This window comes from Cucurbita pepo, chromosome LG05 (assembly GCF_002806865.2).
Source record: "Cucurbita pepo subsp. pepo cultivar mu-cu-16 chromosome LG05, ASM280686v2, whole genome shotgun sequence".
NCBI classification, from domain to species: domain Eukaryota; kingdom Viridiplantae; phylum Streptophyta; class Magnoliopsida; order Cucurbitales; family Cucurbitaceae; genus Cucurbita; species Cucurbita pepo.
The window spans coordinates 1,674,497-1,700,235 of record NC_036642.1 but is presented as its reverse complement, the minus strand read 5'-3'; the positions used below and the strand labels follow the sequence as shown (position 1 = coordinate 1,700,235).

Sequence of the window (25,739 nt, the reverse complement as noted above, 5' to 3'; positions counted from 1 at the left end):
TCTTATTGTAATATTTAATTCATCACTATGATGTACACTCCTCACCTTGCCATATATGAAAAATAAATATTACGTAAATATGTTAATGTACTTTCCTAATTTAAAAAGTAAGATTGGTGAAAAATTTAATGACAATAATAATGATATGTAATATGTAAGGTATATAAAAATGATTGAGAATAATGAAATTATTTCTTATTAAGAAAGAAGAACAAAAAAAGAGGAAAATAATAGGTTTTTATTAAGAAAAAATTTGAATTATTGGAAGAATAGATTTAAAATATAGAGAAATGAGAGGGTAAAGAGTATGAGATGAATAAACATTTATGAGTACATTAAAATTATTTCTAATATAAATAATTTTGCCAAAATTGCATTGACGGTTGAGATCTAATATTTTTAGTTCACATACTAAGCATATAATAAATTGACTTTTGGATTTATTAATGAATAATACATAAAGCAATTAAATAAAAAGAAAGATGAAGGCGTTAATTAAAAATAAAATTGGTTTGGGGTGGATTGTGACTGAAGTGGAGAAAGGAATTGAGATGGCGCTGACAATAGAATAAAAAACAATTTTGTGAGGCGTACTTCTCATATTTAATGCCACAGAGACAATACAAATATTCATAAATACGGTGGTGCCCATCTTTCTTCAAAAACTAATAATTAAATTAAATTATATTTTCTATTAATACTTCAATTATAAATTGCTACCTACTAGTATCCAATGATTATATTAGCCACTGTTGGCTGAGCCAATTGGAATCAAATAAAATAGTGAAACATGTTTAAATTTAACTATTTTATAAAATATTTGAATTTTTAAAAAAATATAAAAATCCAAAAACGTGGTAATAAATAAAGTGAATTGAGTCACTGTTGTACTATCGGGCAACAAAATATGTGGTCACCAAAATGATCCGTCCATAATGGAGGCTTCCAATTCATTATTTGTAGGGCCGAAGTGATGGGAAAATATTATGGAATAAAATTAACATATTGGTACTTGACCTGGCTGTCAAAATATAATACTATTTAATTTTTTTTTAATTAATTAATTATATATATATATATATACCCTTATTTAAAAGGAATAAACAAAACAAAAAGATAAAATCTGATTATGAAGCATCTTGAAATGTCAATAAAGGAGTATAAAAAGGAATGGAGGAAAATGAAGCATGTTCTGGTTAGAATTCTAGAATCCCAATTTATAAAATAATTAGATAAAGATAACTAAAAAAATCATAAAATACTTGAAAAAAAAATATTTATATATATATATATAATAACTTGATACAAAGAAAGAGAGTGATGGCGACTTCTTGCAAGTTGTGGATTTGGATTTATTTTTTTTAAAAAAATAACCCAATTGCAAATAGTGTTTTCATTGCAAAACTGGTGTATTTTGTTTAAAAAAATTAGGGAAATTTTCATAATATACGATGTTAATAAAAAAATATGAAGGTTTTTAAAATTAAAGAAATACAAATTTAGTTATTTTTACAATAAAGTGACAGATGTTAGTAAATCCAAATAAAAAATAATTCCAATTATTTACCGGTCAATCCATAATTGACCTAAGTTGTAATGATTCATGTAATGATATAAATAATTGGTTGAAAATTTTAGGAGTTCTCGTGCACGTTTATGATCAATAAACAAATAAAAATAAGAACCCTGAGTTTACAAATCGATATAAGTAGAGACTAGATTCGTGGCGCCTAATTATTTCTGACGGAAGAAGCCCACCGCCGTGACACCCAGAGCATACCATCCCCATCCCGGTGGTTTTCTTTTTCCAAGAATTTCTCCTCTCGATTCGCCATTTTCCTCAAATTTCTCGATTGCCGGAAACTAGGAGTATCAAAACTAAATCAAGTCTATTCGGAAAGGATCCTGTTCTGCGATTTTGGGCTTCTGTCTCTCGATCCATCTTTCAGGTTTGCGTTTCGTCCTTTGCCGCCATTACCTCCTTTTGCTTGCTTCTGGGTATTATTTTTATTTTTTTTCTTTCTACGAAACGCCTCTTGCTTTCGTCCTTTACTTGATTTTGTTTTCTTTCCATTTGTAGAAGTTCGTTGACGGTCATACAAGCTTCCATTTCGTCTGAAGCAGTTTCTGAATCCGAGTTCTAGAGATTTTTATTTCTCTCTCCGGTATGGCTTCTCTCGCTTTCTCTCTTTTGTTTTACTTTTATTTGTAACAATATCTCGTCAGACCTCGTGGAATGTTTGATTGCTGATAACTTGCAAGGCGAAAGTAGAAAACCAATTTCGCTGTAGGCGCGGTGTTTACCTTTCTCTTCCCCCCCTCGTTTCGTCGGTTTCAGTACTCTGTTATTGTTGTTAATGAACGAGCCTGCACCTTCCAGTGTTTTGGCAACGAAAAGTAATGTTGATTGGATTTCTCTTCCATACTATCAAGCGAAATGAATGAGAACTTCTTTAGGAGCTCTGTCTAGGAATATGAGCTAGTAAGTAAACGCATCTACAATCATGTATTTCAACCTTTTCCCCTGTTACTCGATGATAAAATTTTGTATTTGTATAATTATAAAATGGAGACTATTTGATCGTTGATGTATCTTTAGAGCTGACTAGTTATGCTCATGTATCTATAAATTTTCTGTTTCTATAATTATAAGATGGATATAGAATTGACTAGTTAGGCCCATGTATCTATAAAAGATGTCCATTGTTTTTCAAATGTATATAAATTTTTGCGAGTGAATTAAACTATTTTGATATGTATGCTCTATATATTCAATGTTTTCGCATAAGGATGCTGATGGTTTGTCAGTTTGTTACAGGGGAAAAAGTGATAGTCTCATCCATTGTTGGGACGAGTTTAAGAAACTAATGCTACTAAAATACACATGTCACTATGTGATGATATTAATAACTTCTTGTTCTCCTTGCAGGCTGTATCTCTGTGTATTCAAGGCCTGGTTCTAAGTACCAAGCTTTTACAAATCAAGAGATGGTTGCCTTTGGAAAGAAGTTGAAGGAAAGACAACTTGAAGAATGGCAAGGGTAAGCGTGATACACCAATATTTGTTTTGCATTATTCCAGTTATCTTGTTTGAGGAGTATGCCAGCAACCCTTCTTTTAATCAAAGGGAAAGATGTCTGCATAATGATACTCTTTACTTCCTATGTGGAGTTCTATTATATTAATAGAAGTCAACCATTTATGCAGAATCTTGGATTAATAATGTGCTTGAGTTCAGTCATAGTCTCTTTGGTCATTACTCTCTCGAATACTTATAAGAACTAAACCAATGGTCATTGGCTAGAGTTGCATTTTACTCGAACAATAGCCATAAATTCATCATTAGGACTATACTTCATAAATGTGAAGTAAGAAGTTGAGTTAAGAATACAGCTAAAATAGATTGAATAAAATGGTATATGAATTTTCTATTGTTATTTCGTTTTAGAAGGGAAGAAAAAAGACGTTAAATATACTTTCTAAATATGATTTGGAATTTTATGTGCGTGATACTTTTACCATTTTTTATGTTCTGAATTATAAGCTTTTGCTGCTATTGTTTTGTTTCATATTTTTGTTTTTGTGCAGATATTACATCAACTATAAGCTTATGAAGAAGAAGGTAAAACAATATGCTCAACAAATGGAAGTTGGAACACAAGATCGTCGGCACGTTCTCAAAGATTTTTCAAGAATGCTGGACAACCAGGTGTGTATTGCTCATCCCTTTTCTTGTGAAGAATTAATTAATGCTTCGATAAGTGATGGTGTATGCAGAGAATTTCTTTGTCATGCTTGTCACCTGAAAATTTGTTATTAATTTATTGTCTTGCATAGTAGACGATGGTTCATATTTTAAATCCCGAATTCTAATTTAAGTATTCGGATTAGGAATTTTTAAATTTTATTTGATTATTGTACTTTATGTTGTTAGCTCAAAAGAACTGAACGTGGTATATTATATCATCAATTTTAACATACGCACACACTCGAGTAGATAAACCTTACGTATATGACAAGAAGCAAATAGCAAATAATTGTGTAGGAGACTCGGTAAATATTCCATCTCTCTTTGTAATTGTGTGTTTATATAGTAAGATGCACGTATTCGACCATGCACCACACATTTCCTTCTAATTGACGTGGTGGAATACTTTTAAGATTACAAATCATAAATGCAGGTTTTTTTTATAATTTTCTGAGCTAAAAATCACTTTCCTGTTTCTTTGCTGCTTTGGAACTGCATATTTCTATATTATGAGGTTGTGTAAATCTAAGTTATGCTTTCATCTGCTAACAACTTTGAAATGCATTTTTTGACAAAATCAGATTGAGAAAATCGTACTTTTTCTGCTGGAGCAACAAGGCCTTATTGCAAGCCGTATAGCCAAGCTTGATGAACGGCTTGATGCTCTTCAAGAAGAACCTGAAATATCCCACATAACTGAATTGCGAGAAGCTTACAGAGTAGCAGGCCAGGATCTTTTAAAGCTTCTATATTTTGTTGAGATAAATGCAATTGGTCTGCGTAAAATACTGAAAAAGTTTGATAAGCGGTTTGGCTATAGATTTACTGATTACTATGTCAAAACACGTGCCAACCATCCATACTCCCAACTGCAGCAAGTTTTCAAACATGTGGTAATCTGTCATTTTCTGATGCTGATTTTTGTAGTTTTGTCTCATTAATAGTCTTTAAGGGACTTCAGATGTGATGTCTTGGAACTTTTTATATTGTTCTAGATTCTAAGCCGTATGTCTGATTTTTTGTATATGTAGTAAGTACAGGTGGAGTAACTTGTAAGCTTCATTTTTATTACCCAAATAGTATTTCACCAGCTTGAAATGAACTTGTAGGGAATAGGAGCTGTTGTTGGAGCCATATCACGTAACTTGCATGAACTCCAGGACCGTCAAGGAAGAAGCTATCTATCAATATATGATCAGCCTGCTCTCCCTCTCCAGGTTGGTAGTACACTCATTTTGTTGCTACTTGCTTTAATTGTCAATGCTTCCCATAGCCTTTCCCAACAAATGTAGCAGTAGTCGAAAGGTTACTTCAGCTATATTATTTATTCGGATTCCCACATGCAGGATCCTGTAGTCGATTCAATTAAAGCTGCTGTGGACAGGTTAAGTAACTCAACAAACTTCCTAAACTTTTTGGCTCAACATGCCCTCATTATGCGAGAAGAATTGCCTGCTCCCGTTGAAGAACAAGTGGATGATAGCAATTATCACTTCATGTCTCTTTTCTTGAACTTAGCGAATACCTTCCTGTACATGGTCAATACATATATTGTGGTCCCAACCGCCGATGACTACTCCATGAGCCTTGGAGCTGCAGCAACTGTATGTGGTATTGTAATTGGAGCAATGGCAGTTGCACAAGTGTTCTCATCAGTTTACTTTAGTGCATGGTCAAACAGATCTTACTTCAGACCTCTAATATTTAGCAGTGTTGCTCTCTTTTTCGGGAACCTCTTATATGCTCTTGCTTATGATCTTCAGTCACTCTGGGTTCTTTTGATTGGGCGTCTTTGCTGTGGGTAGGTAATCTCTTTTTTATCTTCTTATTTTATTCTTTTATCACTATTTATTTCTTTACTGTATAGTTAATTAGAATACAGCTCATATAATGTCTACATTTTTTCTTTCTCATCACAAATTAATGCTCAACGTGCTTTAGAGGTCCATATGAACTGCCCTTTGGGGATGTCTTTTTCTTTTGCATTCAGAACCTCATATGACCATTGACTCCATGCGTCTGTACCTCTCCAAAATTTCTACCAGGCATGTCACTAACCAGAACCAATGAGAAAATGACTTCTCTGAATTGCCCTAAATTATTTGTTATTTCATATATGGGCCATTCCATTTAGACATACTTTCACATTTCTCGATGGTATCTGAGTGCCCATAGTCTAAGGTTGCTAATGTCTCTCAGATGATATGCACTGCCCATAATCTAAGGTTTCTAGTGTCTCTCAGCTGATGTGCAGTTTTGATCTTAAATTTGGTGTAGGAAATAAATAATAAACGTTGACTTGTTTTGGTTGAGTAATCATTTTAGTAATGTTTAGTTAATTTGATCATTAGTGCTTTAATATTTGTCAGTTCCATTTTCTGGCAAGTCTAAATAGCCAGGCCTTGATTGTGTTAACGAGCTTTTGGACTTAATAAATTAAAAGAATTAGAGATACTGGAGGGTTCTCCTCGTTTTACCATGGATTTGGCCTAATCATGGAAATTTACTTCATCAGTCTTATCTACCTTAAGAAAATAGGAAAATTCAGAATCCAGTTTAAGCTCAAGGTTACTTGCCGTCTTCAAAATATAAAGACTTTGCTATAGCTTACATGAAATGAGAAATAGTCTTTTTTGAAATGGTTGACACTATCTTGTTATATTGGTGTGGCACAAATATTCTGAGGAGACTCGAAAATCTAGAACTGACTTTGAATTCTCCCTGTTGCCTTTAGTGGGGTCAAAGCAGTGAGTTGGGAGATCTTAACAAATATTTATGACGTTTGACAGAACTGTATTTTTCTAATGCAGATTAGGTTCTGCTCGGGCTGTTAATAGACGTTATATCAGTGACTGTGTGCCACTAAAAATTCGCATGCAAGCATCTGCAGGCTTTGTTAGTGCCAGTGCTCTAGGAATGGCTTGTGGACCAGCTCTTGCCGGATTACTTCAAACGAAGTTTAAGATTTACAAGCTAACTTTTAATCAAAACACTTTGCCTGGTTGGGTTATGGCTGTGGCTTGGCTAATATATCTAGTATGGTTGTGTATCTCATTTCGTGAACCTTCACGGGAAAATGAAGAAAATACTCAACAGGAATCAAGTCAAGGTAATTTTATGTGTTAATTGTTTGACCTGATAAATGATCACATGAATGGCATTACATTTTTATTCATCATTTTTTTTGGGTGGGCACTTCCATATGGTAAGGTCAAGTGCGTGTTTGTTATTGCGGCCACCAGTTACCTTGATGGATGTGTTTTTTTGCAAAGGAAGAATAAATTTTATCTGGTTCAATTGAAACTTTCCATTGCTTCAACATTTGGAATTTAGAGGCATCACTAGGACATCTAATTGCACTTTTCTTTTAAAGGATAACAATTTATTTTAAGTTAAATTGCAAGTTTAGGCCGTTAACGGTTAGGTTTGTATTTAATAGGTCACTGTGCTTCACTAAGTACTTAAACCTTCAATTTTTTGTCTTAGGTCTCTCAACTTTAAATCAGTTATTTCACACATTGTCAAAACATGCTAACTTTATATATGTTGTCAATGTCAATGAACAGTTCAAAACGACACACTTGAGAAAGGTCTTCACCAACCATTGCTTATTACTTCACTGGAGAAGCCATCAGATGAAGATGACCCAGAAGTTGATGACAGTGAAGAAGCTGCTGAGGAATCTCGCCTACCAGTGACTTCTATGGGTTCAGCTTATAGATTACTCACTCCTTCTGTTAAGGTATCTTCTGTAGTCTAGAGAGTACTTGGGTTTTCACATCATTCATTATCATTAAATTGAGTGATTGATAATTTGGTGTTAGCCTTAAGATAATTTGAATCAAGTAATGGAAATTGGGTGACTAAAGTGCCCATCTTTTCATGCCAACAATGGTTTTCAATGAATTTTTGAGTTAGTGGTTTAACTTTTGGTGACAATCTAGTTTTATTTATGGACATGAAATTTGAATACCTGCTGAATAATGCTGTCAGCGGAAATCTGCTACTTTAAAATGCTCAACAAATTGCCACACTCTGTCCGAAACGGATATGGATAAAACCGACATTGGAACTGTTAATAATCCCTTGGGATGTTTCAACTGAACAATGTGTTCACGTCCTAAGGACATATAGCAATCTAGCTACTGTTGTAAATGACACTTTACTCCTTTTTCTTCTTTTTTTAAGATAACGTTTCTATCAAGCTCCTTTTGTTTTTTTTTTTTTAAATGACACCTTTTCTTTTTGAGTTTGCATGTCATCAGATTTTAAATGAAGATTTGATGTCTACAGGTTCAATTGTTGATATATTTCATGCTCAAATATGCAATGGAAATTCTACTTTCGGAGTCTAGTGTTGTTACGACATACTACTTTGGTTGGTCCACAAGCTCTGTGGCAATTTTTCTGGCTTGCCTTGGCCTGACAGTGCTCCCAGTAAATATTCTTGTCGGTAGTTACATTAGCAACATGTTTGAAGACAGGTAATACTTCAATGGGATATGGGGAAAATGTATTAAGTTTTCCTTCCCTCGATTTTTCAAGTTATCTCTTTGGTAACTTCTCTCTCTCACGTATTTGATTTCAATATCTACCTTGCAGGCAAATACTATTGGTTTCTGAAATTATCGTCTTGATAGGCATCCTCTTAAGCTTCAATGTAATAATTCCATACTCTGTGGTTCAATATGTTGGCTCTGGACTTATCATGTTTGTGGCGGCAGAAGTGCTTGAAGGTGAGAAGTTTACTGAAAGTTGACCGCAATTTAAGAACACTTCTAATTAATTCAAAATGTTCTTCCGCTTCTAATGATATTTGATTGTGGCTATAAAGTTGCTGATTAATATTTAAAGCATTCAAGAAAAACAGAACATGAAAGGGATTGGTGTCCAATAAGAGAAAACAATGAATCCACGAAATGTCAAAAGTTACTTACTGAACTCTGCCTCTGGAAACTCATGCATCTTATTAGGATTATATGTTATCTTTTTGGTTTAGGATTGTTATTTTCATTGTAGTGAACCACGTAAAGGTTTATCCTTAAGAAAATCGAAGGATGATTCTTATTCTTATTTTCTTCTGTTAATGACACAATTTTGCTTTTGATCATGTCTTACACAGGTGTTAACCTGGCACTTCTCTCCCGAGTCATGTCATCTCGGCTCTCGCGTGGAACCTATAATGGTGGATTGCTATCAACTGAAGCCGGGACTATTGCACGAGTGATTGCAGATGGAACTATAACCCTTGCTGGTTATTTGGGCCGAAGTAGGCTCTTGAACGTTACTCTCATTCCCTCTCTCCTTATTTGTGTAGTCTCCATTGTTTCTACCTGCTACACATACAACTCTCTATACTGATAGTGATAGCATTAGGTTTCTTCTATCCATCAAAATCCTTAATTCTTTTCACCGTGTCCATTCCTTCTTCAATGTCTTGCCCGGAATTATCTCGTTTAGAACATCTATTGGATTTTGGATTTATTGCTCTCATATTTTGGCCCTGCTCCTCGTACATGGGATGCTTGTTTCTTCTTTTACATGTGGGATAGAGAGGCTTTGGTCTCTGAAAATAAGTAGAAATGATTTGTCAGTAAGTCGCCAATTTGTGAGATTTTGACTGTGAAGTTTATTGTTCTTCTCCCATCCACATGCGTTAATGCCCTGTTTATTGGAAAAGCTGAAAGATTTTGGACCACTCATTTAAATTGAGTGAGTTGTAAATAGGAAATGCAAACGAATGGTCCAAATTTAGTTGGCAAAAGAGGGAGTGAATCTCCATTCCTTTCCTGTGGGTTCAGCTACAGTAAGTGTAGGGATTGCAAACTGTAATCTCATCCAATGCTAGGAAATTATACTTTTGGGTCTTGCAAGGGAGGGACAGTCTTTCTGCTGAATTGTACTTGGTACTACTGAAAATCTGTAGTTGGTTTAAAAGATTGCATGGTTTTATTTACATAAACAAGTGTTACATTCGTGAATTAATGCAACATCGCACAATTGAATCGTGGGGATCGAAGAATTAGATGGATATGATCAATATTTTGTTTTTTTTTTGTATTATTCAGATTAAAAAAATGCTTTCAAGTATAAGGTTTTACCACGGGGCTGCCAGGTGGGCAAGGTCCGAATATAGGGTTTTAGAAGGTTGATTCTTCATGGGTGTTGTTGATGGCTCCACTTTTCATGATTCTCCTGGAACCGACCCTCACACTTCTGTCATATGTTTAATCATCATAAACGGAGTATATGTCAAACTCGAATCTTCGATCTTCAAATATTATTGAACCATTTAAAAAAGTAGTTATATATTAGTAATAAAAGAGTGAAAGACTCAAATTAACTAAATAACCAATTTAAGAAAACTTATATCAAGTAATCTCTTTCCGTTTCCTTTGATTATATTATTTCCAAAAAAAAAATATGTGGAATCCAAGTAGCTAATATTGATATCACCTCCCACTAAATCCCATCACATCAAGTAATAATAATGGAGGTAAATTTATAGAAGCATACCCTTCAGGTGTATTTTGAGAGTGGTCTAATTATAAACATAAAAATGAACTTAAATAACAAATCTGTTTGATAATACCCAAAGCATTTTCAGAAGCAAAATAAGATAGTTTTCAAGTTTGGAGAAAAATGATAATTTAGAGAAGAAAGAAAAGGGAAGAGGAATATGACATAGGATATCCATTTTTAGTTGTGAAGTAAGGAATATGGCATCTTCTCCCACGACTCCCTCCTTTCCCCTTTTCATTTTTGAGAAGGATGATGGGTCGAAATCATTAGGGTGAAGAGCAGATGAAGAATCTGTAAAAGGTGTTCTGTTGTTATATGGAAGAGAAAAGGGAAGCTCAAATGTATATTGATGAAAGGAAAGGGAATAATGCGTGGGGAAAGAAAAGGATATCCAATGGCATATGCTGATGATCCAATATTGTTTTTGAGTTTCCCTATAAAAACCTCACTCAGTCGTGGCGCTGCATATGCTTTTTACATTATTATTATTATTATTGTTGTTATTGTTAGGTAATACTACTAAGCCAACTAGGGGAAGGGCTTCTCTCATTTGGCAGGCAGGCAGGCAGGCAGGCGGGCATTGATGTCTCTTTCTCTCATGTCCTGCCAAAGGAGAGTTGCCCTTCGTCTGGTTTTGCTTTGCTTCCAGCTTGTTTATCCATCAAAACATCAACTGCCTTCTTCCTCCAACCCCCAAACTACCTTCAATCCAGCACTCTTCTTCTTTGGAACTTCTCTTGTTGAGTAGTTGTAGCAGGTACAAATACGACTACCTTCTCTTTTTCTCAAATTTATTTCCTATTTGCACATTCAAACATTTGTGTTCAAGTATCTCGACTCTATTCGCCCTTGTCCGCAACTTTCCTTATTAGGATGAGGAGTAATGTCAAGACACACCGTGTTTGACCGCTACCAAAATGTCTAATAAATGCATCATATTTCCTAGGGCAAACATCATATACTAAACACTCCCTATTATAACAAATTCAATAAACCTATCATTTTGGAGACTTGAAAATTTGAAGATCAGAAACTAGTTGATAGAGACGAAAAGAATTACTAGAACGTCGATGAGGTGTATCTGTTGTCGTGTTGTTGTTCCCTGGGCACTGGGCGTTGGCTTTGCAGCACAAGACAAGAGTTGATATCTATATCCCTCTGATACTCTTTTTAACACTGACGATTACTTTGTCCGATATTGTTACGTGTTTCTCTTTCTCTCGATGCTTAAGCACCCAAATGTATATTGATGGCAGTGAGTGAGTTATTGCTGGAATGGGATGGGATGGTGCCCTGTCTTCTAGGGATGAACATGGACCCTCTTTACAACTACACCTCTAATCGTATTTATTACGAACACGAACTACTTTGACATTTCATATCATGGTATGACACTATTCCAGAAGGTCGACGAAGGTCCAACACAAATGATATAACTACTAGTTGCCCTAAAAAAAAAAAAAAAATTGAAATGAGCTTGAAATTGATATAGAAAGGCAATAATTCCATACAAATATCTTAGACTTTTCGTTGGTTGGTCAAAAAGGTTGAGGATATATCATCATATTGTCCAAAGTCTAAGAAAAGGAAGCTATAATTTGTGTCTTTTATGTTCTGTTCAAGCTTGTGATGTGATAATCAAACAACTTAACGAATACGACACGTCGTTCAATGAACGCGTTGATAACATAAGAATTTGAAATTGACCATTCTTCTTGTTCTCCCTCTGATATTTTTCCAAAATCCCATTCATAATATGAATTCCCATTTCCATACTGATATTTGAAAAGAAGCGAATTCTTGAGCCCACCATGAAAGAGCCATCCATCACCAAGCTTTCCAACTTACCTTCTTCTGCTTGTCATCTTGTGTTTCGACAAGATTCCATCTTCTTCTACATCAATGTCGACAACCACAGCCACAAATCCAACGATTTCTTTGTTTGAATTTTGATATTCCATATTAATGAGATAGGTAGTTTGGTCTGCATCAGAAGGTGGTTGTGACAATTAAATTATTTGACCAAAAAGTTTGCTTCCTTTTATCTATGTTCCAAGCAGATCAAACTTCAGAATATGCAATCTCCTTGTATTAGAGAGGCCTCGAAGGCCTGCCTTCGAGGCTGCTGTCGACCTCTGTTTCTTGGTCTTCCTGATTCTTCCCTGCCATTAGCTTCAACTCCTGCATACAACTTTCATGGAGCAACACAGACGTCTCTTCACCCGAATGCTCGCTTCTCCGACCACGAATCAATTCCTTCTCTAAATGATGCGTTTACTTACTTCGTTAGAGCATACCCTCTGTACCCGGACACACAACAGATCGATCAAATCCGAGCTGATGAATACAATCATCTTGCCCTCTCCAAACATGTCTGTCTAGATTACAATGGCCAGTGTCTCTTTTCCTATGCTCAACAGCAAAGTTTCCCAATGGCTACAGCTGCTGCATATTCTTCTTCTCCATCAGGTTCCCCTCCGTTTCTGCATTCCCCGGGATCGCCATTCTTCAACATCTCCCATAGATCAGCGAAACCAAATACCCAGGTGGGGAATTGTGGTCAAGAATCAGAATTTGAGTCCAGAATCAGAAGTAGAATCATGAGGTTTATGAATTTATCAGAAGATGATTACTCTATGGTATTCACAGCCAATCAATCATCAGCCTTCAAACTTCTGGCAGACACTTACCCTTTTCAGTACAATAGAAATTTGGTCACAGTTTATGATCACAAGAGCGAGGCAGTTGAATTGATGGTAGAAAGCTCCAAGAAGAAAGGAGCTAGAATCAGCTCAGCTGAGTTCTTATGGCCAAATCTAACCCTCGCCACCGGAAAATTAAGAAGACTAATCGTGAATAAACGAAAGAAGAAGAGGAAGACGAAAAGGGGACTATTTGTTTTTCCACTTCAGTCAAGATTAACAGGAACTCCATATTCATATCAATGGCTGAACATAGCTCGGGAAAATGACTGGGATGTCTGCCTAGATACATGTGCACTCGGAGCAAAGGACATGGAAACTTTAGGCCTCTCTCTGTTCAAGCCCGAATTTCTAATTTCTTCTTTCTACAAAATTTTCGGCGAAAACCCATCAGGATTTGGCTGTTTGTTCATCAAGAAATCCAATGTTTCATTCATAGAGAGTTTAGTTACTTCACCTTCGAGTATCGGCGTTATAAGCCTTATCTCAACATCACCACAATTTCCATTTCCAGAAGAACCAGAGAGTACAGAGATCAAAACTGAACAAATCTCAAAACCCGGCCTACAAAATCAAAATCTCGCTACACCAGAGTCGTCAAATTTACCTAAAATCGGAGAGGACGCTGAAATTGAAGAGGAAGAACTCTCAATTACAGGAATCGTCGAAATAGGGACGCCCTTCGAATCGGCTCGATCAACAAACACAGAAATGGAAATAAACTGCAGAGGGTTGGACCACGCAGATACAGTAGGTCTAAGATTAATAAGCATTAGGGGAAGGTACCTGATCAATTGGCTCACAAATGCATTGACGAACCTCCAACACCCAAATGCGGAAGAAGGGTTTAGGCAAGGGCTAGTGAGAATCTACGGCCCGAAAATCCAAATCAACCGAGGACCGGCCGTCGCATTCAACGTATTCGATTGGAAAGGGGAAAAGGTGGATCCAGGTATGGTTCAGAAACTAGCCGATAGGAACAACATATCGTTGAGCAATGGATTTCTGAAGCAGATAAGTTTCTCGGAGAAGAACGAGGAGGAGTTTGAAATGAGAAAAGAGAGAGTGGTGGAAGAAGGTGAAAGAACGGATAGAAGCGAGAAACGACATTGTTGGATCTCAGTGGTGTCGGCGGGCGTTGGATTTTTGACGAATTTTGAAGATGTTTACAGGCTTTGGGCGTTTGTTTCCAGATTTCTGGATGCAGATTTTGTGGAGAAGGAGAGATGGAGATATATGGCTCTTAATCAAAACACAATTGAAGTTTGAAATTTCATTCTATTTCTGAACTCAAATCAATTCTTTTCCGTGAAATTCAAATTCAAGTTTATCTTCAAATTTACTGAATTAGAACAATATTTATCTTCAAATTTCACTCATTTATTAAGATAAGAACACCAACTTCTTCTGAACATTGATAAGTTGATTAAAGATGAACTGAAATCATATCTCATAAAGCACCACCACAAATGCTACATCTTCTTCTTTCACTCTACTTTTATTCAACATTGTGTTACCATCAAACAGACAAACAAAAAACTAGTAGATATGGGATTCAAAAATGGATCATAATTTAAAGTCTACCTCCTATGGGAACGAACACGGAAAATATTTGAAATTCAAGAACCCAAATGCCAAATGAAAGATATATAGAGAAGCCAAATACCATTGATTGATTGATTGATTGATTCTAAGCTGCAGAAGTTTTCTGGTTTGGCTTGAAGACATGCTTGACCAGGGAGTCCTTGATGGACAACAGCTCCGGGAATTCGGTCTTCAACTTGGTCGCATCCATCTCGTTGTTGCTCCGAGGAGCTACGATCACTTTGGCTTGCTCCTCCAGGCTGAAGTTCTTCCATGTCAAATTGGGGTCGATGAATTGCTTGTACATCTCCAAGATCTCATTGTGGCTCACCACTCCTGGATTCGTGAAATTCCATATTCCTGTGAGATTTCTTTTTGCCATTTCGATCGATATCGGCAGGAGTTCATCCAAGATCGTCATCGAGTTCGGGATGTCGACCACCTTCTCATATCTAGTTATCTTCGTGATGAAGTTGCGAGGGTTCGATAAGTCGGAGGATATCGGCATCCTAACGCGCAATGTGCACACGTTCTCGTAGTTCTTCAGCAGATCCTCCACCTTTTAATCCCCCAAATGTGAAAGTAACATGAAAGTAGAATCCGCCCATCAGATTCAAAGAATATATTTGATGCATTCTCATCGAATTAGAAATCAATGATCAGAAATTCAAGACATTCTAATGACAACAATCCAGATCTAAAGAACATTCACAAACTCCACCCCAAGAACAATCATACATGGCTGATTTCAGTTATGATTTCTCTAAACAGAGCCATTCACACTGTAATCATAGATCTACAGTCAAATTTCACAACGAATCTAAGAATCATACAGAATCAAAATCAGTGAATAATCAAACAACAATGAAGCAGTCAAAATCTAGGGCTCACCATGGCTTTAGTCTTGGAATAAAAGGACCCAATGAAATTAGGGATTTCATCCTCTTTGAATCCAATCCCCGAATTGAGAGGATGCGCCGAATCGTACTCGAAAATGCAGCCAGTGGCGTAATTAATTAAGATCAACCCTCTCTCGCGGCACACATCGGCCAAGTTCAAGGTTCCGACCACATTGGTTCTAATGGTCTCAACCTTATGCGATTCGCACCAGTCGACATTCGGGCGGCCGGTGACGCCGGCGGCGTTGAAGACATGGGTGGGCTTGACGGCGGCGATGTCGGCCTCGAGGGAGGTGCGGTTCTCGAGGCGGCCGGAACCATACACGAAATCGATCCCCTGTTGTTGACAGAGCTGGCCAAGCAAACCGCCAATCCAGCCGGTCCGGCCGTAAATCAAGAACTTGAGAGGACCTGAGCCACTGTCAGCGAGAATACCCATGGCAGAAGAAGAGAAGGAAGAAGAGAAGGAAGAAGGAAGAAGAGATTCCGAGGAAATGGGAGAATTGAACCACTTCTTCAATCTGAATCCTGAAGATTTATATAACACAGAATACCAACTCAAAACACACACACATTTTTGTGCGAATTAAAAACTAATATTTCGGTTTCGGTTTCAGGGTGAATTAACGTGGGGTGTGAATTTTATGAATTATAAAAACAAATTTCCGATTCCAAAATTTAACTGCCAAATCAAAATTCAAGCAACCTCTCTCCTTAAAGTTACAAGTTTGTTCCTCGATCTGAAACAATTCCAAACCTTTTCAGCTTTTTTTCTTTTTCAGACAGAACAAAACCTACAGAATAGTCCGTGTTTTTTTTTTTTTNCCTAATTTTTAAATTTGTGTCACTCCATTTATTACAACAAAAAATAATAATAATTTCTTTTGTCTCTAATCAAAATCTAATAATTTCTTAAAATTATAATTTTGTTTTTGAAAGAAAAAGTAAAATAAAATAAAAGGTGGAGTAGATTGAGCTTTGTCAGTGTTGGTAAATAGATGCACGATGCACAGCGTGGCAGTGACGAGGTAGCGTCTTGATTAATGATTGGATTATATTCCATTCTTGTTTCCAAGACAGCTATCCCAAATTTTAAATCTATTTTCGTTTTTTCCAAATTCAAACTTAAAAATTTATAATAGGAAAATTGAAGTATTTTTTATTTTGAATGTTTATTTATTTGTTGTTTTAAATTAGTGTTAAATCTTGGGTTTGATTATCCAAAATATTTAGTAAAAAGGGTGAGAAACGTGAATTTATGAGGAATGGACCACTTTCTGGATGTGAGGCCCATTACAGCCTCGGGAGCCCATAATTGGGCCCTTACAGCCCACGCATGCCGTGTCCATACACATGCCTTATTAATCTGAACAAAACAAAAGGGTGTCTATTTTTTTCTTTTCACATTCTAATTAATCTGAAGAAAATTATTTCAATTTAGCCAGAGTATTACTTTTATGCCTAAATTAACTGAAATACCGTTAAATAAAAATGGTTAATATTTTGTTTAAAAAATAAGGAGTTTTCAAAAGTTTTATTAATATTGTAGTTTTTTTATAAAACTTCAAAAACACGTTTAATTATTTTAAAATTTTCGAAACACTCTAAACTTTTTAGAAAAAAAATTTATTCCAAATAATCTATGAATTCTTCCAAATAACATTAAAATGTTTCGAAATAATCTATGAAATTGACGATATTTTTTTATAAATAAAAGGTGTTTATTTTATTTTTAAAATTTTGTATGTATTTTGTTTTTTTTTTTTTTTTTTTTTTTTTTTTNGATTTGTTTTGAGTTTCCATAAAAAAAAACTAAACTAAATTTAAAGTGACAGATTAGTGTATTATATAATAAGAGAAAAGAGTATATTTAATCTTTTAACCTAGAAATGATGAGATTCGTATAATTAACATTTACCACATAAGAACAATACCTGGTTTCATAAAATTAATTATGGATAATATGGGAGAAAATCCAAAAAAATGAAAGCAGAAGAAATGTAAAAATGGATGTGTTAAAAAAGGCAACAATTTACAACCTTAAAAAAAGACAACATGTTAAGCCAATCCAATCTGTGTCACAATCCTTAATAATCTCTCTAACCTCATTTTACAGTAACCTAATCCCATCATTTTCTGTCAGACCATACTTTTGCCAAACCTACAATACAACATATCATATGATTTCCTTATCTCTTGCGCTTTGACTTCAAGGATGTTACTGATTGAGAGTTGCTGTGCCAGTTTCTCTTCCTTTGGTTGATGAACCAATTGTTTATTTGTTTCAGCTGCAACCCCGTCTCCTCCACCAGCTTCGCCTTGTCGTCTTCCTGCAATCGCGAAGGAAAGACGAGATGTTGTAGAGATTCCAACTTTAAAACTCTTTGTTTCGAAATGAAATGGTTGGGTTTGGTTTTTCCTTACCGTTGGGTATGGCCACTTGGAATGCTGCTGCCACCAGTTCTTCAATACTGTGGTTGTATCACCAGGCAACTTCCCTGCCCTTCTTTTTCTCAGTATCTCCTCTCTCACATCCTCAATTCTTGACTTGAATCCCTGCAACCAAAATACCATCACGTTCTTGACCCCTTCTAAATCCCAAACAAACCATCCCTTCATTTGCAAGACCATATAAAAGGGACCTGTTTTAGCTCAATCTTCAATTCTTGTCGAACCCTCTCCATCAACGATCTTTCCGATTCGGTTGGAAGCAGCGGTCCAAACCCCATCATGTCGTGTGCATCACCACCAGATTGATCAAGCGAAAACTCCATGGGAACGTCGTCGTCGTCGTCTGACATCGTTGCACCACTTCCTTCACCAAGGCTCACTCCTAAGCACCATGTTAAATTAGCATACAAAGTTGGTAAATTAGCACATCTTTCCATGTTTGGTAATGGGAAATGCATCAAATGTTAAACAAAAGCAAAAGATCTAAACTACTTTGACGGTGCCAATAGTTAAGGTTCCATCCTACAACTAACTGTGCTTAAAGGATCTCATTATATTTTTAACAACCTCTTCCCCCACAAGACTGGAATTGACATTAAAAGCCACACATTATTGGTCATGTAAAATCGAGGGCGTGACAATTCAAAACCACCCCAATTTCTTGAATAAGATGACAATTTTAGATATTAATATGCACGCTACTACAACGAGCAAAAGATGGATAATGAAAGACTTTACAGTAAAAGAAAAACCCAGCAGAGATTAAATTAAACAAAGCATTTTTAAGTTTCTTGTATAGTAGATTACAGACAAGAAAGAGAGAATTTGAATCTCCATTAAAAAAAGACACTAATATCTAAACATTTTGAATGATGATAATAACTTGTTTGACTTGCTTACCCATTGTTATGCAGTGTTATTCTCTTTTAACGGATCCAAATTTAGTAGACCAAAAAAGCTGCATAAAGTGCAGGCATTTAGTTTTGTTAAGAGCTGTCAGGATGAGCCTCCAAGGTTCTTTAGGCGGCCTAGGGTCCTTGTAAATAAAAGTTTATCTTTGCACACAAGACCCTACACCACAGCCCCTTAGGTGCTCAGCAGCGGCCATTGGCAGGCACAGTAATGAATAGTTTCTGTGCATTCTACAAATGCTAGGGTTCAAAAGAGAGACACAGAAAGCAGAATATAACTGATCATGAACTCCATGCTGGTTTAGAAATTGAGAATGTAGGGACCAGTGTGGTTGTAGGTGGGCAGCTCTAAAACTGGCAAACCAATCAATAAGCAACAGATTACTTTATTATAATATGTCTGTCTGCCTAGTTTCTTTAACCCCCCCAATCACCAGATGGTTTGTTAATCATATAACTAAAAAGATTTGTCTTCTTTTTCAAAACTTTCTTATCCTCAGAAATATTATGCAAGCTTGAATGACAATGATCGGTTGGTGATTAAGGTAATGTAATCATGTAGGTTAAATGTAGAGGAAAAGGAGGAGCTTAGGTTCATGTATTATCCATCCTTGGAAAGCAAAAAAGATGAATAATTATATAATAATAAGAGGAATATTATTGTTGTTTAGAGTGGAACAAGTATTGAGAGGGCAAGCAAGCTTATCGGTTGGTGTCCCATATTGGTGGTACCCTCACCGAACCCAACACACCAATCCTTTTCCCAACTACAATCTTGGTATTCAGAAGTAGGCCCTTTTGCACCCACTTCCATGCCTGCCTTCAACTCCAAACCCCATGCCCTTTTAAATTACTCCCTTTTTGCCTTTTTTTTAGTTTGATATGGTGCAGTGATTTCGACCTCCGATCTCCATATACCTCAACTACTTGATACTCCTCTTTATGTTGTTTTCCTATCTCTCCGAATGGATCAAATTTTTTTAGATCAATAAACATCATGCATACTGTTCTATGTCAAGGTTTTCACATTCAAAGTTGGAAGTAAAATCATGGGTTTGTTTTGGAGGAATTGACGTGAGATACCTGTAAGAGCTTGTAGAGTATTTTCAATTTCACGGCATGCCATAACAGCTTCCACTGCGTGAACCCTCACATGTTGCTGAAGCTGGTCTTTAAAAGAGCACAAAACGATCATATACTGCGCCTGAAGAAAAAAGAAAAGCATCACAAAATGAAACCAAACTCAACCAATATTTAAGTTAAACAAAAAGTGAAAAAACTGACTAGGAAATTGTCGAGTTCTTGGCGCTCGTGAGGCGATAAGGAATGGGCATGTTGGTGATGCTGCTGAGAGGCATAAGATCGCAAAACATGGTGCGATTGAGCCAACTGAGCGTCGATGATTGGAAGCTGGTCAATCGGAGTAGCAACACGAAGACAAGCAACATGTGCGGCTAAAAGCTGCTCGTAAAGCGGATGAGTAGCAATCTCAGCCTTGAGTTGGGCGTTGTCGCCGGAGATGGAAACGTCGGCGCTTAAGGCAGCAGTAGAGGCGGCGGCAGCAGCAGCAGCAGCAGTCATCATTCCCAACCCAGGCTCTTGCATTTGAAAACTCGAAAGAGTGAAGGAAGGAAGGAAGAGGAGGTGAGGGTGTTTTGATTGAAGAAGAAGAAGAAGAAGAGGAAGAAGAAGAAGAAGAAGAAGAAGAAGAAGAAGAAAAAGGGTTTTGTGATTGAAAATGGTGATGGAGAAGGGAGAGTTTTGTAGGAAGGAGAGAGTGAAGGAGGTATATAGGGATCCGAGACACGAAACTTTCTGCACCACTTCTGAGAATTTCAGAAAAATTTACAAACAGAGAAAAAAGAAGAAAGAAAGAAAGAAAGAAGAAGAAGAAGAAGAAGAAGAAGAGGGAGAGAGAATTTGTTTTGTATTAGAGACCAAAGGGGGGATTCATAAAAAGAGGGGCTACGGAATCATTACTAAGAAAGGGAGATGGAACCAAATATTTCAATTTAAATTATAAATAAATAAATAAATAAAAAGATAAAGCTGCCCGCACCCTGACACATTTCAATTCCTTTTTTTCTTTTTTGAGTTTGCTTCTTTTTTATTTTTTATTTTTTTTTTTGGATTTTGATTAATTAATTAGGTTAGGTTTAGGGAAGATCAGATATTCAAAAGAAAACACCTAAAAATTGCCAAACCAATTGCATAATAACACATGTTTTTTTCTCCCACATAAATATTAAAAAAATCATATTTGTTTTATATGCTTTTTTTTTATCTTAACTTATAATATGGATCATTTGTTTTTAAATTCAATAAATATGATGATAATTGGAGAATTTATATATATATATATATATTTGAATAAATAATATGGAATAATAGGTAAAGCAAAATAAATGGAAGTTTAAGTATGATTTAAGGAAAATAAGGGGTGAGAGTTGAGCTGTGGCGGTTGTGCATGCTTCAAGCTCTTTACTTTATACTTTTTTTTTTTTCTCCATTTTCCGCGTTTTTATTTTTAATAAAATAAATGTATTTTTTATTTATTATGTATATATATAATATATATTGGTTTTTGGAAAATTAAGAATTAAGGAAGCGGTTGGTTACACACAAAATGACCCCATACCAACTCCTGTTGGGGCGTTTACGCGCCAAGTTGGTATCGGAGGGTGGACCCCACCTCCTTCAACAACCGAATTTTCGGGTGTCTTCATTTCATGGGATCATCGTGGCCGTTGGATCAACTCCCATCCCATCCCTTGCTTTTTATTTTGTTTTATTTTATATATTTATGTGATGGTGTGATGGAGTATCAATTGGGCAAATCGGATGGGATATGTTAGTTGTGATGTTTTCTTTTAAATAATACATTATAATTATTTTTTTGTTAATATTCTTTCCTCTTAAATATTTGAAAAATTATCAAATTAAGTCTTTAGGTTTNGGTTTGTTTTGGAGGAATTGACGTGAGATACCTGTAAGAGCTTGTAGAGTATTTTCAATTTCACGGCATGCCATAACAGCTTCCACTGCGTGAACCCTCACATGTTGCTGAAGCTGGTCTTTAAAAGAGCACAAAACGATCATATACTGCGCCTGAAGAAAAAAGAAAAGCATCACAAAATGAAACCAAACTCAACCAATATTTAAGTTAAACAAAAAGTGAAAAAACTGACTAGGAAATTGTCGAGTTCTTGGCGCTCGTGAGGCGATAAGGAATGGGCATGTTGGTGATGCTGCTGAGAGGCATAAGATCGCAAAACATGGTGCGATTGAGCCAACTGAGCGTCGATGATTGGAAGCTGGTCAATCGGAGTAGCAACACGAAGACAAGCAACATGTGCGGCTAAAAGCTGCTCGTAAAGCGGATGAGTAGCAATCTCAGCCTTGAGTTGGGCGTTGTCGCCGGAGATGGAAACGTCGGCGCTTAAGGCAGCAGTAGAGGCGGCGGCAGCAGCAGCAGCAGCAGTCATCATTCCCAACCCAGGCTCTTGCATTTGAAAACTCGAAAGAGTGAAGGAAGGAAGGAAGAGGAGGTGAGGGTGTTTTGATTGAAGAAGAAGAAGAAGAAGAGGAAGAAGAAGAAGAAGAAGNTTTAAAAAAAATTATATATATATATATGTCCCAATTTACCAAATATGCCGTTAAATTGTTGTTTTATTGATAAATTTGGATATATAACACAAGTTGAAAAGATAAAATTTGTTATTAAATACATCGAATTATGCTAATTAAACGAATAATGATGACGGGCTCATGTTAGAGAAAAAAATAATTGAATATTTGTAAGATGTATTTTATATTTTTGTAGAATATAAAATAATATTTGTATTTTATTACATTCAAATGATTTTTTATCATTTTAGTGATGATTCAATTAATTTGAGACCGGGTGATACGGCTTTGCTTTTAAAAATATTTTAGATTAGGAACGCGTGCTAGGGCTTTGACTTTAGGAACCCAAATTTAAATTCGACCAACATCCAACATTTTCGTCATAATTATTATTTTTTTTTTTATTCTTTTATAATAACATTCACAAACATTACTTTTTACTCGGCTTAANGGGAAGATCAGATATTCAAAAGAAAACACCTAAAAATTGCCAAACCAATTGCATAATAACACATGTTTTTTTCTCCCACATAAATATTAAAAAAATCATATTTGTTTTATATGCTTTTTTTTTANAAGTTTTTTTTTAATATATGATAAGAGTGTAATTGAATAAACAAGAAAAGATACTATTGATTGAAAAAAGAATTGAAAATAATAATAATAATAATAATAAGAGTATTAAACCAAATAAATTGTAAAAAGGNAATTCAATAAATATGATGATAATTGGAGAATTTATATATATATATATATATTTGAATAAATAATATGGAATAATAGGTAAAGCAAAATAAATGGAAGTTTAAGTATGATTTAAGGAAAATAAGGGGTGAGAGTTGAGCTGTGGCGGTTGTGCATGCTTCAAGCTCTTTACTTTATACTTTTTTTTTTTTCTCCATTTTCCGCGTTTTTATTTTTAATAAAATAAATGTATTTTTTATTTATTATGTATATATATAATATATATTGGTTTTTGGAAAATTAAGAATTAAGGAAGCGGTTGGTTACACACAAAATGACCCCATACCAACTCCTGTTGGGGCGTTTACGCGCCAAGTTGGTATCGGAGGGTGGACCCCACCTCCTTCAACAACCGAATTTTCGGGTGTCTTCATTTCATGGGATCATCGTGGCCGTTGGATCAACTCCCATCCCATCCCTTGCTTTTTATTTTGTTTTATTTTATATATTTATGTGATGGTGTGATGGAGTATCAATTGGGCAAATCGGATGGGATATGTTAGTTGTGATGTTTTCTTTTAAATAATACATTATAATTATTTTTTTGTTAATATTCTTTCCTCTTAAATATTTGAAAAATTATCAAATTAAGTCTTTAGGTTTTAAAAAAAATTATATATATATATATGTCCCAATTTACCAAATATGCCGTTAAATTGTTGTTTTATTGATAAATTTGGATATATAACACAAGTTGAAAAGATAAAATTTGTTATTAAATACATCGAATTATGCTAATTAAACGAATAATGATGACGGGCTCATGTTAGAGAAAAAAATAATTGAATATTTGTAAGATGTATTTTATATTTTTGTAGAATATAAAATAATATTTGTATTTTATTACATTCAAATGATTTTTTATCATTTTAGTGATGATTCAATTAATTTGAGACCGGGTGATACGGCTTTGCTTTTAAAAATATTTTAGATTAGGAACGCGTGCTAGGGCTTTGACTTTAGGAACCCAAATTTAAATTCGACCAACATCCAACATTTTCGTCATAATTATTATTTTTTTTTTTATTCTTTTATAATAACATTCACAAACATTACTTTTTACTCGGCTTAAGTTTTTTTTTAATATATGATAAGAGTGTAATTGAATAAACAAGAAAAGATACTATTGATTGAAAAAAGAATTGAAAATAATAATAATAATAATAATAAGAGTATTAAACCAAATAAATTGTAAAAAGGGAAAGAAGCCAAAAGTAGAAAGAAAGAAAAAGCTTAGAATTGTTTTAAAAAAGATGAAAGAATAAAGAGGGGAAAATACCGTAAAGGTTCGTCCATATATATTGGATGATAATATTATAATATTTGAAAATTACTTTTATTTATTACAAAAAGCTATATGTACCCTTACTGGGAATCTGATTTAATTTCAATTATACAAAATAAATAAATAAATAAATAAGCCACAGTTAAGTAAATTTTGTTATGATTTTTTTAAAAAGGTGACATTTGTAGTAGTCAACCAATTTAATATATAATGATACGAGTTTTAAATTTTGTGGGCAAGTAAAGAGGGATCCAAATTGAAATTCAATTTTGGTTAAACTAAGAAATCGTGTAATTAAAATAGTTAAGATGATAAAATATTAAGTAAATAGAGTTGAGACATATTTGATGTTGAATAAAATGTATAATGTTTGTAATTAATTTCGGGTATAATAAGGTTTTGTCCAACGAGTAATAGTGAGAATTATTGGGGAGGGGGGGGGGNCCCATCCCATCCCTTGCTTTTTATTTTGTTTTATTTTATATATTTATGTGATGGTGTGATGGAGTATCAATTGGGCAAATCGGATGGGATATGTTAGTTGTGATGTTTTCTTTTAAATAATACATTATAATTATTTTTTTGTTAATATTCTTTCCTCTTAAATATTTGAAAAATTATCAAATTAAGTCTTTAGGTTTTAAAAAAAATTATATATATATATATGTCCCAATTTACCAAATATGCCGTTAAATTGTTGTTTTATTGATAAATTTGGATATATAACACAAGTTGAAAAGATAAAATTTGTTATTAAATACATCGAATTATGCTAATTAAACGAATAATGATGACGGGCTCATGTTAGAGAAAAAAATAATTGAATATTTGTAAGATGTATTTTATATTTTTGTAGAATATAAAATAATATTTGTATTTTATTACATTCAAATGATTTTTTATCAGGGGGGGGGGGGGGGGGGGGGGGGGGGATATTTCCAAGCTTTGAAAATGACGGCTTTGATATTCCGGTGGTGAGTTTTGAGCCGTCGGATGTCATCGATTGCGTGGAAGTATAAATAAATAAATAAATAAATAATATGGTGGGTGGTGGAGGTGGCGGCAAGTAGTGGGTGGGGTCTACTTCACAGCTGTTGCTCTTTTGTCGTGTACTCGACGTTCCTCCAGACAGTGACGCGCGTTGCTGTGGTCCCCACTTTTTAAGATTTATAAAATACTAATTAATTAACCAAATATTCAAAAAAAGAGAGAAAAAAAAAGTGAGAGGGGTTTAAGGGAAATTTGGACGAGAGAGAGAGAGAGAGA

At 35.0% G+C, this 25,739-nt stretch overlaps 4 protein-coding genes across 6 annotated transcripts; 2 read left to right on the top strand and 2 right to left on the bottom strand.

The window, feature by feature from the left end:
* Positions 1–1,660: 1,660 nt before the first annotated feature.
* Positions 1,661–9,345, top strand: LOC111795694 (SPX domain-containing membrane protein At4g22990-like). 2 transcript variants are annotated; one of them, XM_023678253.1, is made up of 13 exons: positions 1,661–1,949; positions 2,081–2,165; positions 2,381–2,482; positions 2,930–3,041; positions 3,589–3,709; positions 4,330–4,641; positions 4,858–4,965; positions 5,095–5,549; positions 6,559–6,857; positions 7,315–7,490; positions 8,042–8,232; positions 8,351–8,484; positions 8,871–9,345. In XM_023678253.1, the coding sequence occupies exons 4-13, from the start codon at positions 2,989–2,991 to the stop codon at positions 9,107–9,109; spliced, it is 2,088 nt and encodes a 695-aa protein (XP_023534021.1). In that variant the 5' UTR covers positions 1,661–1,949; positions 2,081–2,165; positions 2,381–2,482; positions 2,930–2,988; the 3' UTR covers positions 9,110–9,345. The 2 variants fall into 2 exon arrangements, with proteins under 2 accessions (XP_023534021.1, XP_023534020.1); XM_023678252.1 differs by lacking the exon at positions 2,381–2,482.
* Positions 9,346–10,364: 1,019 nt separating this feature from the next.
* Positions 10,365–14,320, top strand: LOC111795695 (molybdenum cofactor sulfurase-like). Its single transcript, XM_023678254.1, has 2 exons — positions 10,365–11,027; positions 12,331–14,320. The coding sequence occupies exon 2, from the start codon at positions 12,346–12,348 to the stop codon at positions 14,239–14,241; it is 1,896 nt and encodes a 631-aa protein (XP_023534022.1). The 5' UTR covers positions 10,365–11,027; positions 12,331–12,345; the 3' UTR covers positions 14,242–14,320.
* Positions 14,321–14,422: 102 nt separating this feature from the next.
* On the bottom strand, positions 14,423–16,216 carry LOC111795697 (bifunctional dTDP-4-dehydrorhamnose 3,5-epimerase/dTDP-4-dehydrorhamnose reductase-like). The gene is made up of 2 exons (XM_023678258.1): positions 15,448–16,216; positions 14,423–15,115 (listed from the first exon to the last, which is right to left on the bottom strand). The coding sequence occupies exons 1-2, from the start codon at positions 15,892–15,894 to the stop codon at positions 14,663–14,665; spliced, it is 900 nt and encodes a 299-aa protein (XP_023534026.1). The 5' UTR covers positions 15,895–16,216; the 3' UTR covers positions 14,423–14,662.
* Positions 16,217–17,454: 1,238 nt separating this feature from the next.
* On the bottom strand, positions 17,455–22,414 carry LOC111794874 (homeobox protein knotted-1-like 7). Of its 2 annotated transcripts, XM_023677050.1 has the most exons (6): positions 20,509–20,656; positions 20,102–20,478; positions 19,901–20,021; positions 18,098–18,288; positions 17,880–18,011; positions 17,455–17,785 (listed from the first exon to the last, which is right to left on the bottom strand). In XM_023677050.1, the coding sequence occupies exons 2-6, from the start codon at positions 20,420–20,422 to the stop codon at positions 17,645–17,647; spliced, it is 906 nt and encodes a 301-aa protein (XP_023532818.1). In that variant the 5' UTR covers positions 20,423–20,478; positions 20,509–20,656; the 3' UTR covers positions 17,455–17,644. The 2 variants fall into 2 exon arrangements, with proteins under 2 accessions (XP_023532818.1, XP_023532817.1); XM_023677049.1 differs by lacking the exons at positions 19,901–20,021; positions 20,102–20,478; positions 20,509–20,656 and adding exons at positions 21,805–21,925; positions 22,006–22,414.
* Positions 22,415–25,739: the final 3,325 nt, after the last annotated feature.

Excerpts from the sequence above, each read along its gene's own strand:
- LOC111795694 (XM_023678252.1), top strand. The coding sequence starts at position 2,989 with ATGGTTGCCTTTGGAAAGAAGTTGAAGGAAAGACAACTTGAAGAATGG. Across the intron at positions 4,642-4,857 it reads AGCAAGTTTTCAAACATGTG|GGAATAGGAGCTGTTGTTGG; the intron begins GTAATCTGTCAT and ends ATGAACTTGTAG. Across the intron at positions 4,966-5,094 it reads AGCCTGCTCTCCCTCTCCAG|GATCCTGTAGTCGATTCAAT; the intron begins GTTGGTAGTACA and ends TCCCACATGCAG.
- LOC111795695 (XM_023678254.1), top strand. The coding sequence starts at position 12,346 with ATGCAATCTCCTTGTATTAGAGAGGCCTCGAAGGCCTGCCTTCGAGGC.
- LOC111795697 (XM_023678258.1), bottom strand. The coding sequence starts at position 15,894 with ATGGGTATTCTCGCTGACAGTGGCTCAGGTCCTCTCAAGTTCTTGATT. Across the intron at positions 15,116-15,447 it reads ATTCCAAGACTAAAGCCATG|GTGGAGGATCTGCTGAAGAA; the intron begins GTGAGCCCTAGA and ends GGGGATTAAAAG.
- LOC111794874 (XM_023677049.1), bottom strand. The coding sequence starts at position 22,326 with ATGCAAGAGCCTGGGTTGGGAATGATGACTGCTGCTGCTGCTGCTGCC. Across the intron at positions 18,289-21,804 it reads TACTCTACAAGCTCTTACAG|GAGTGAGCCTTGGTGAAGGA; the intron begins GTATCTCACGTC and ends CATGGTGCTTAG. Across the intron at positions 17,786-17,879 it reads CCAAGTGGCCATACCCAACG|GAAGACGACAAGGCGAAGCT; the intron begins GTAAGGAAAAAC and ends TCGCGATTGCAG.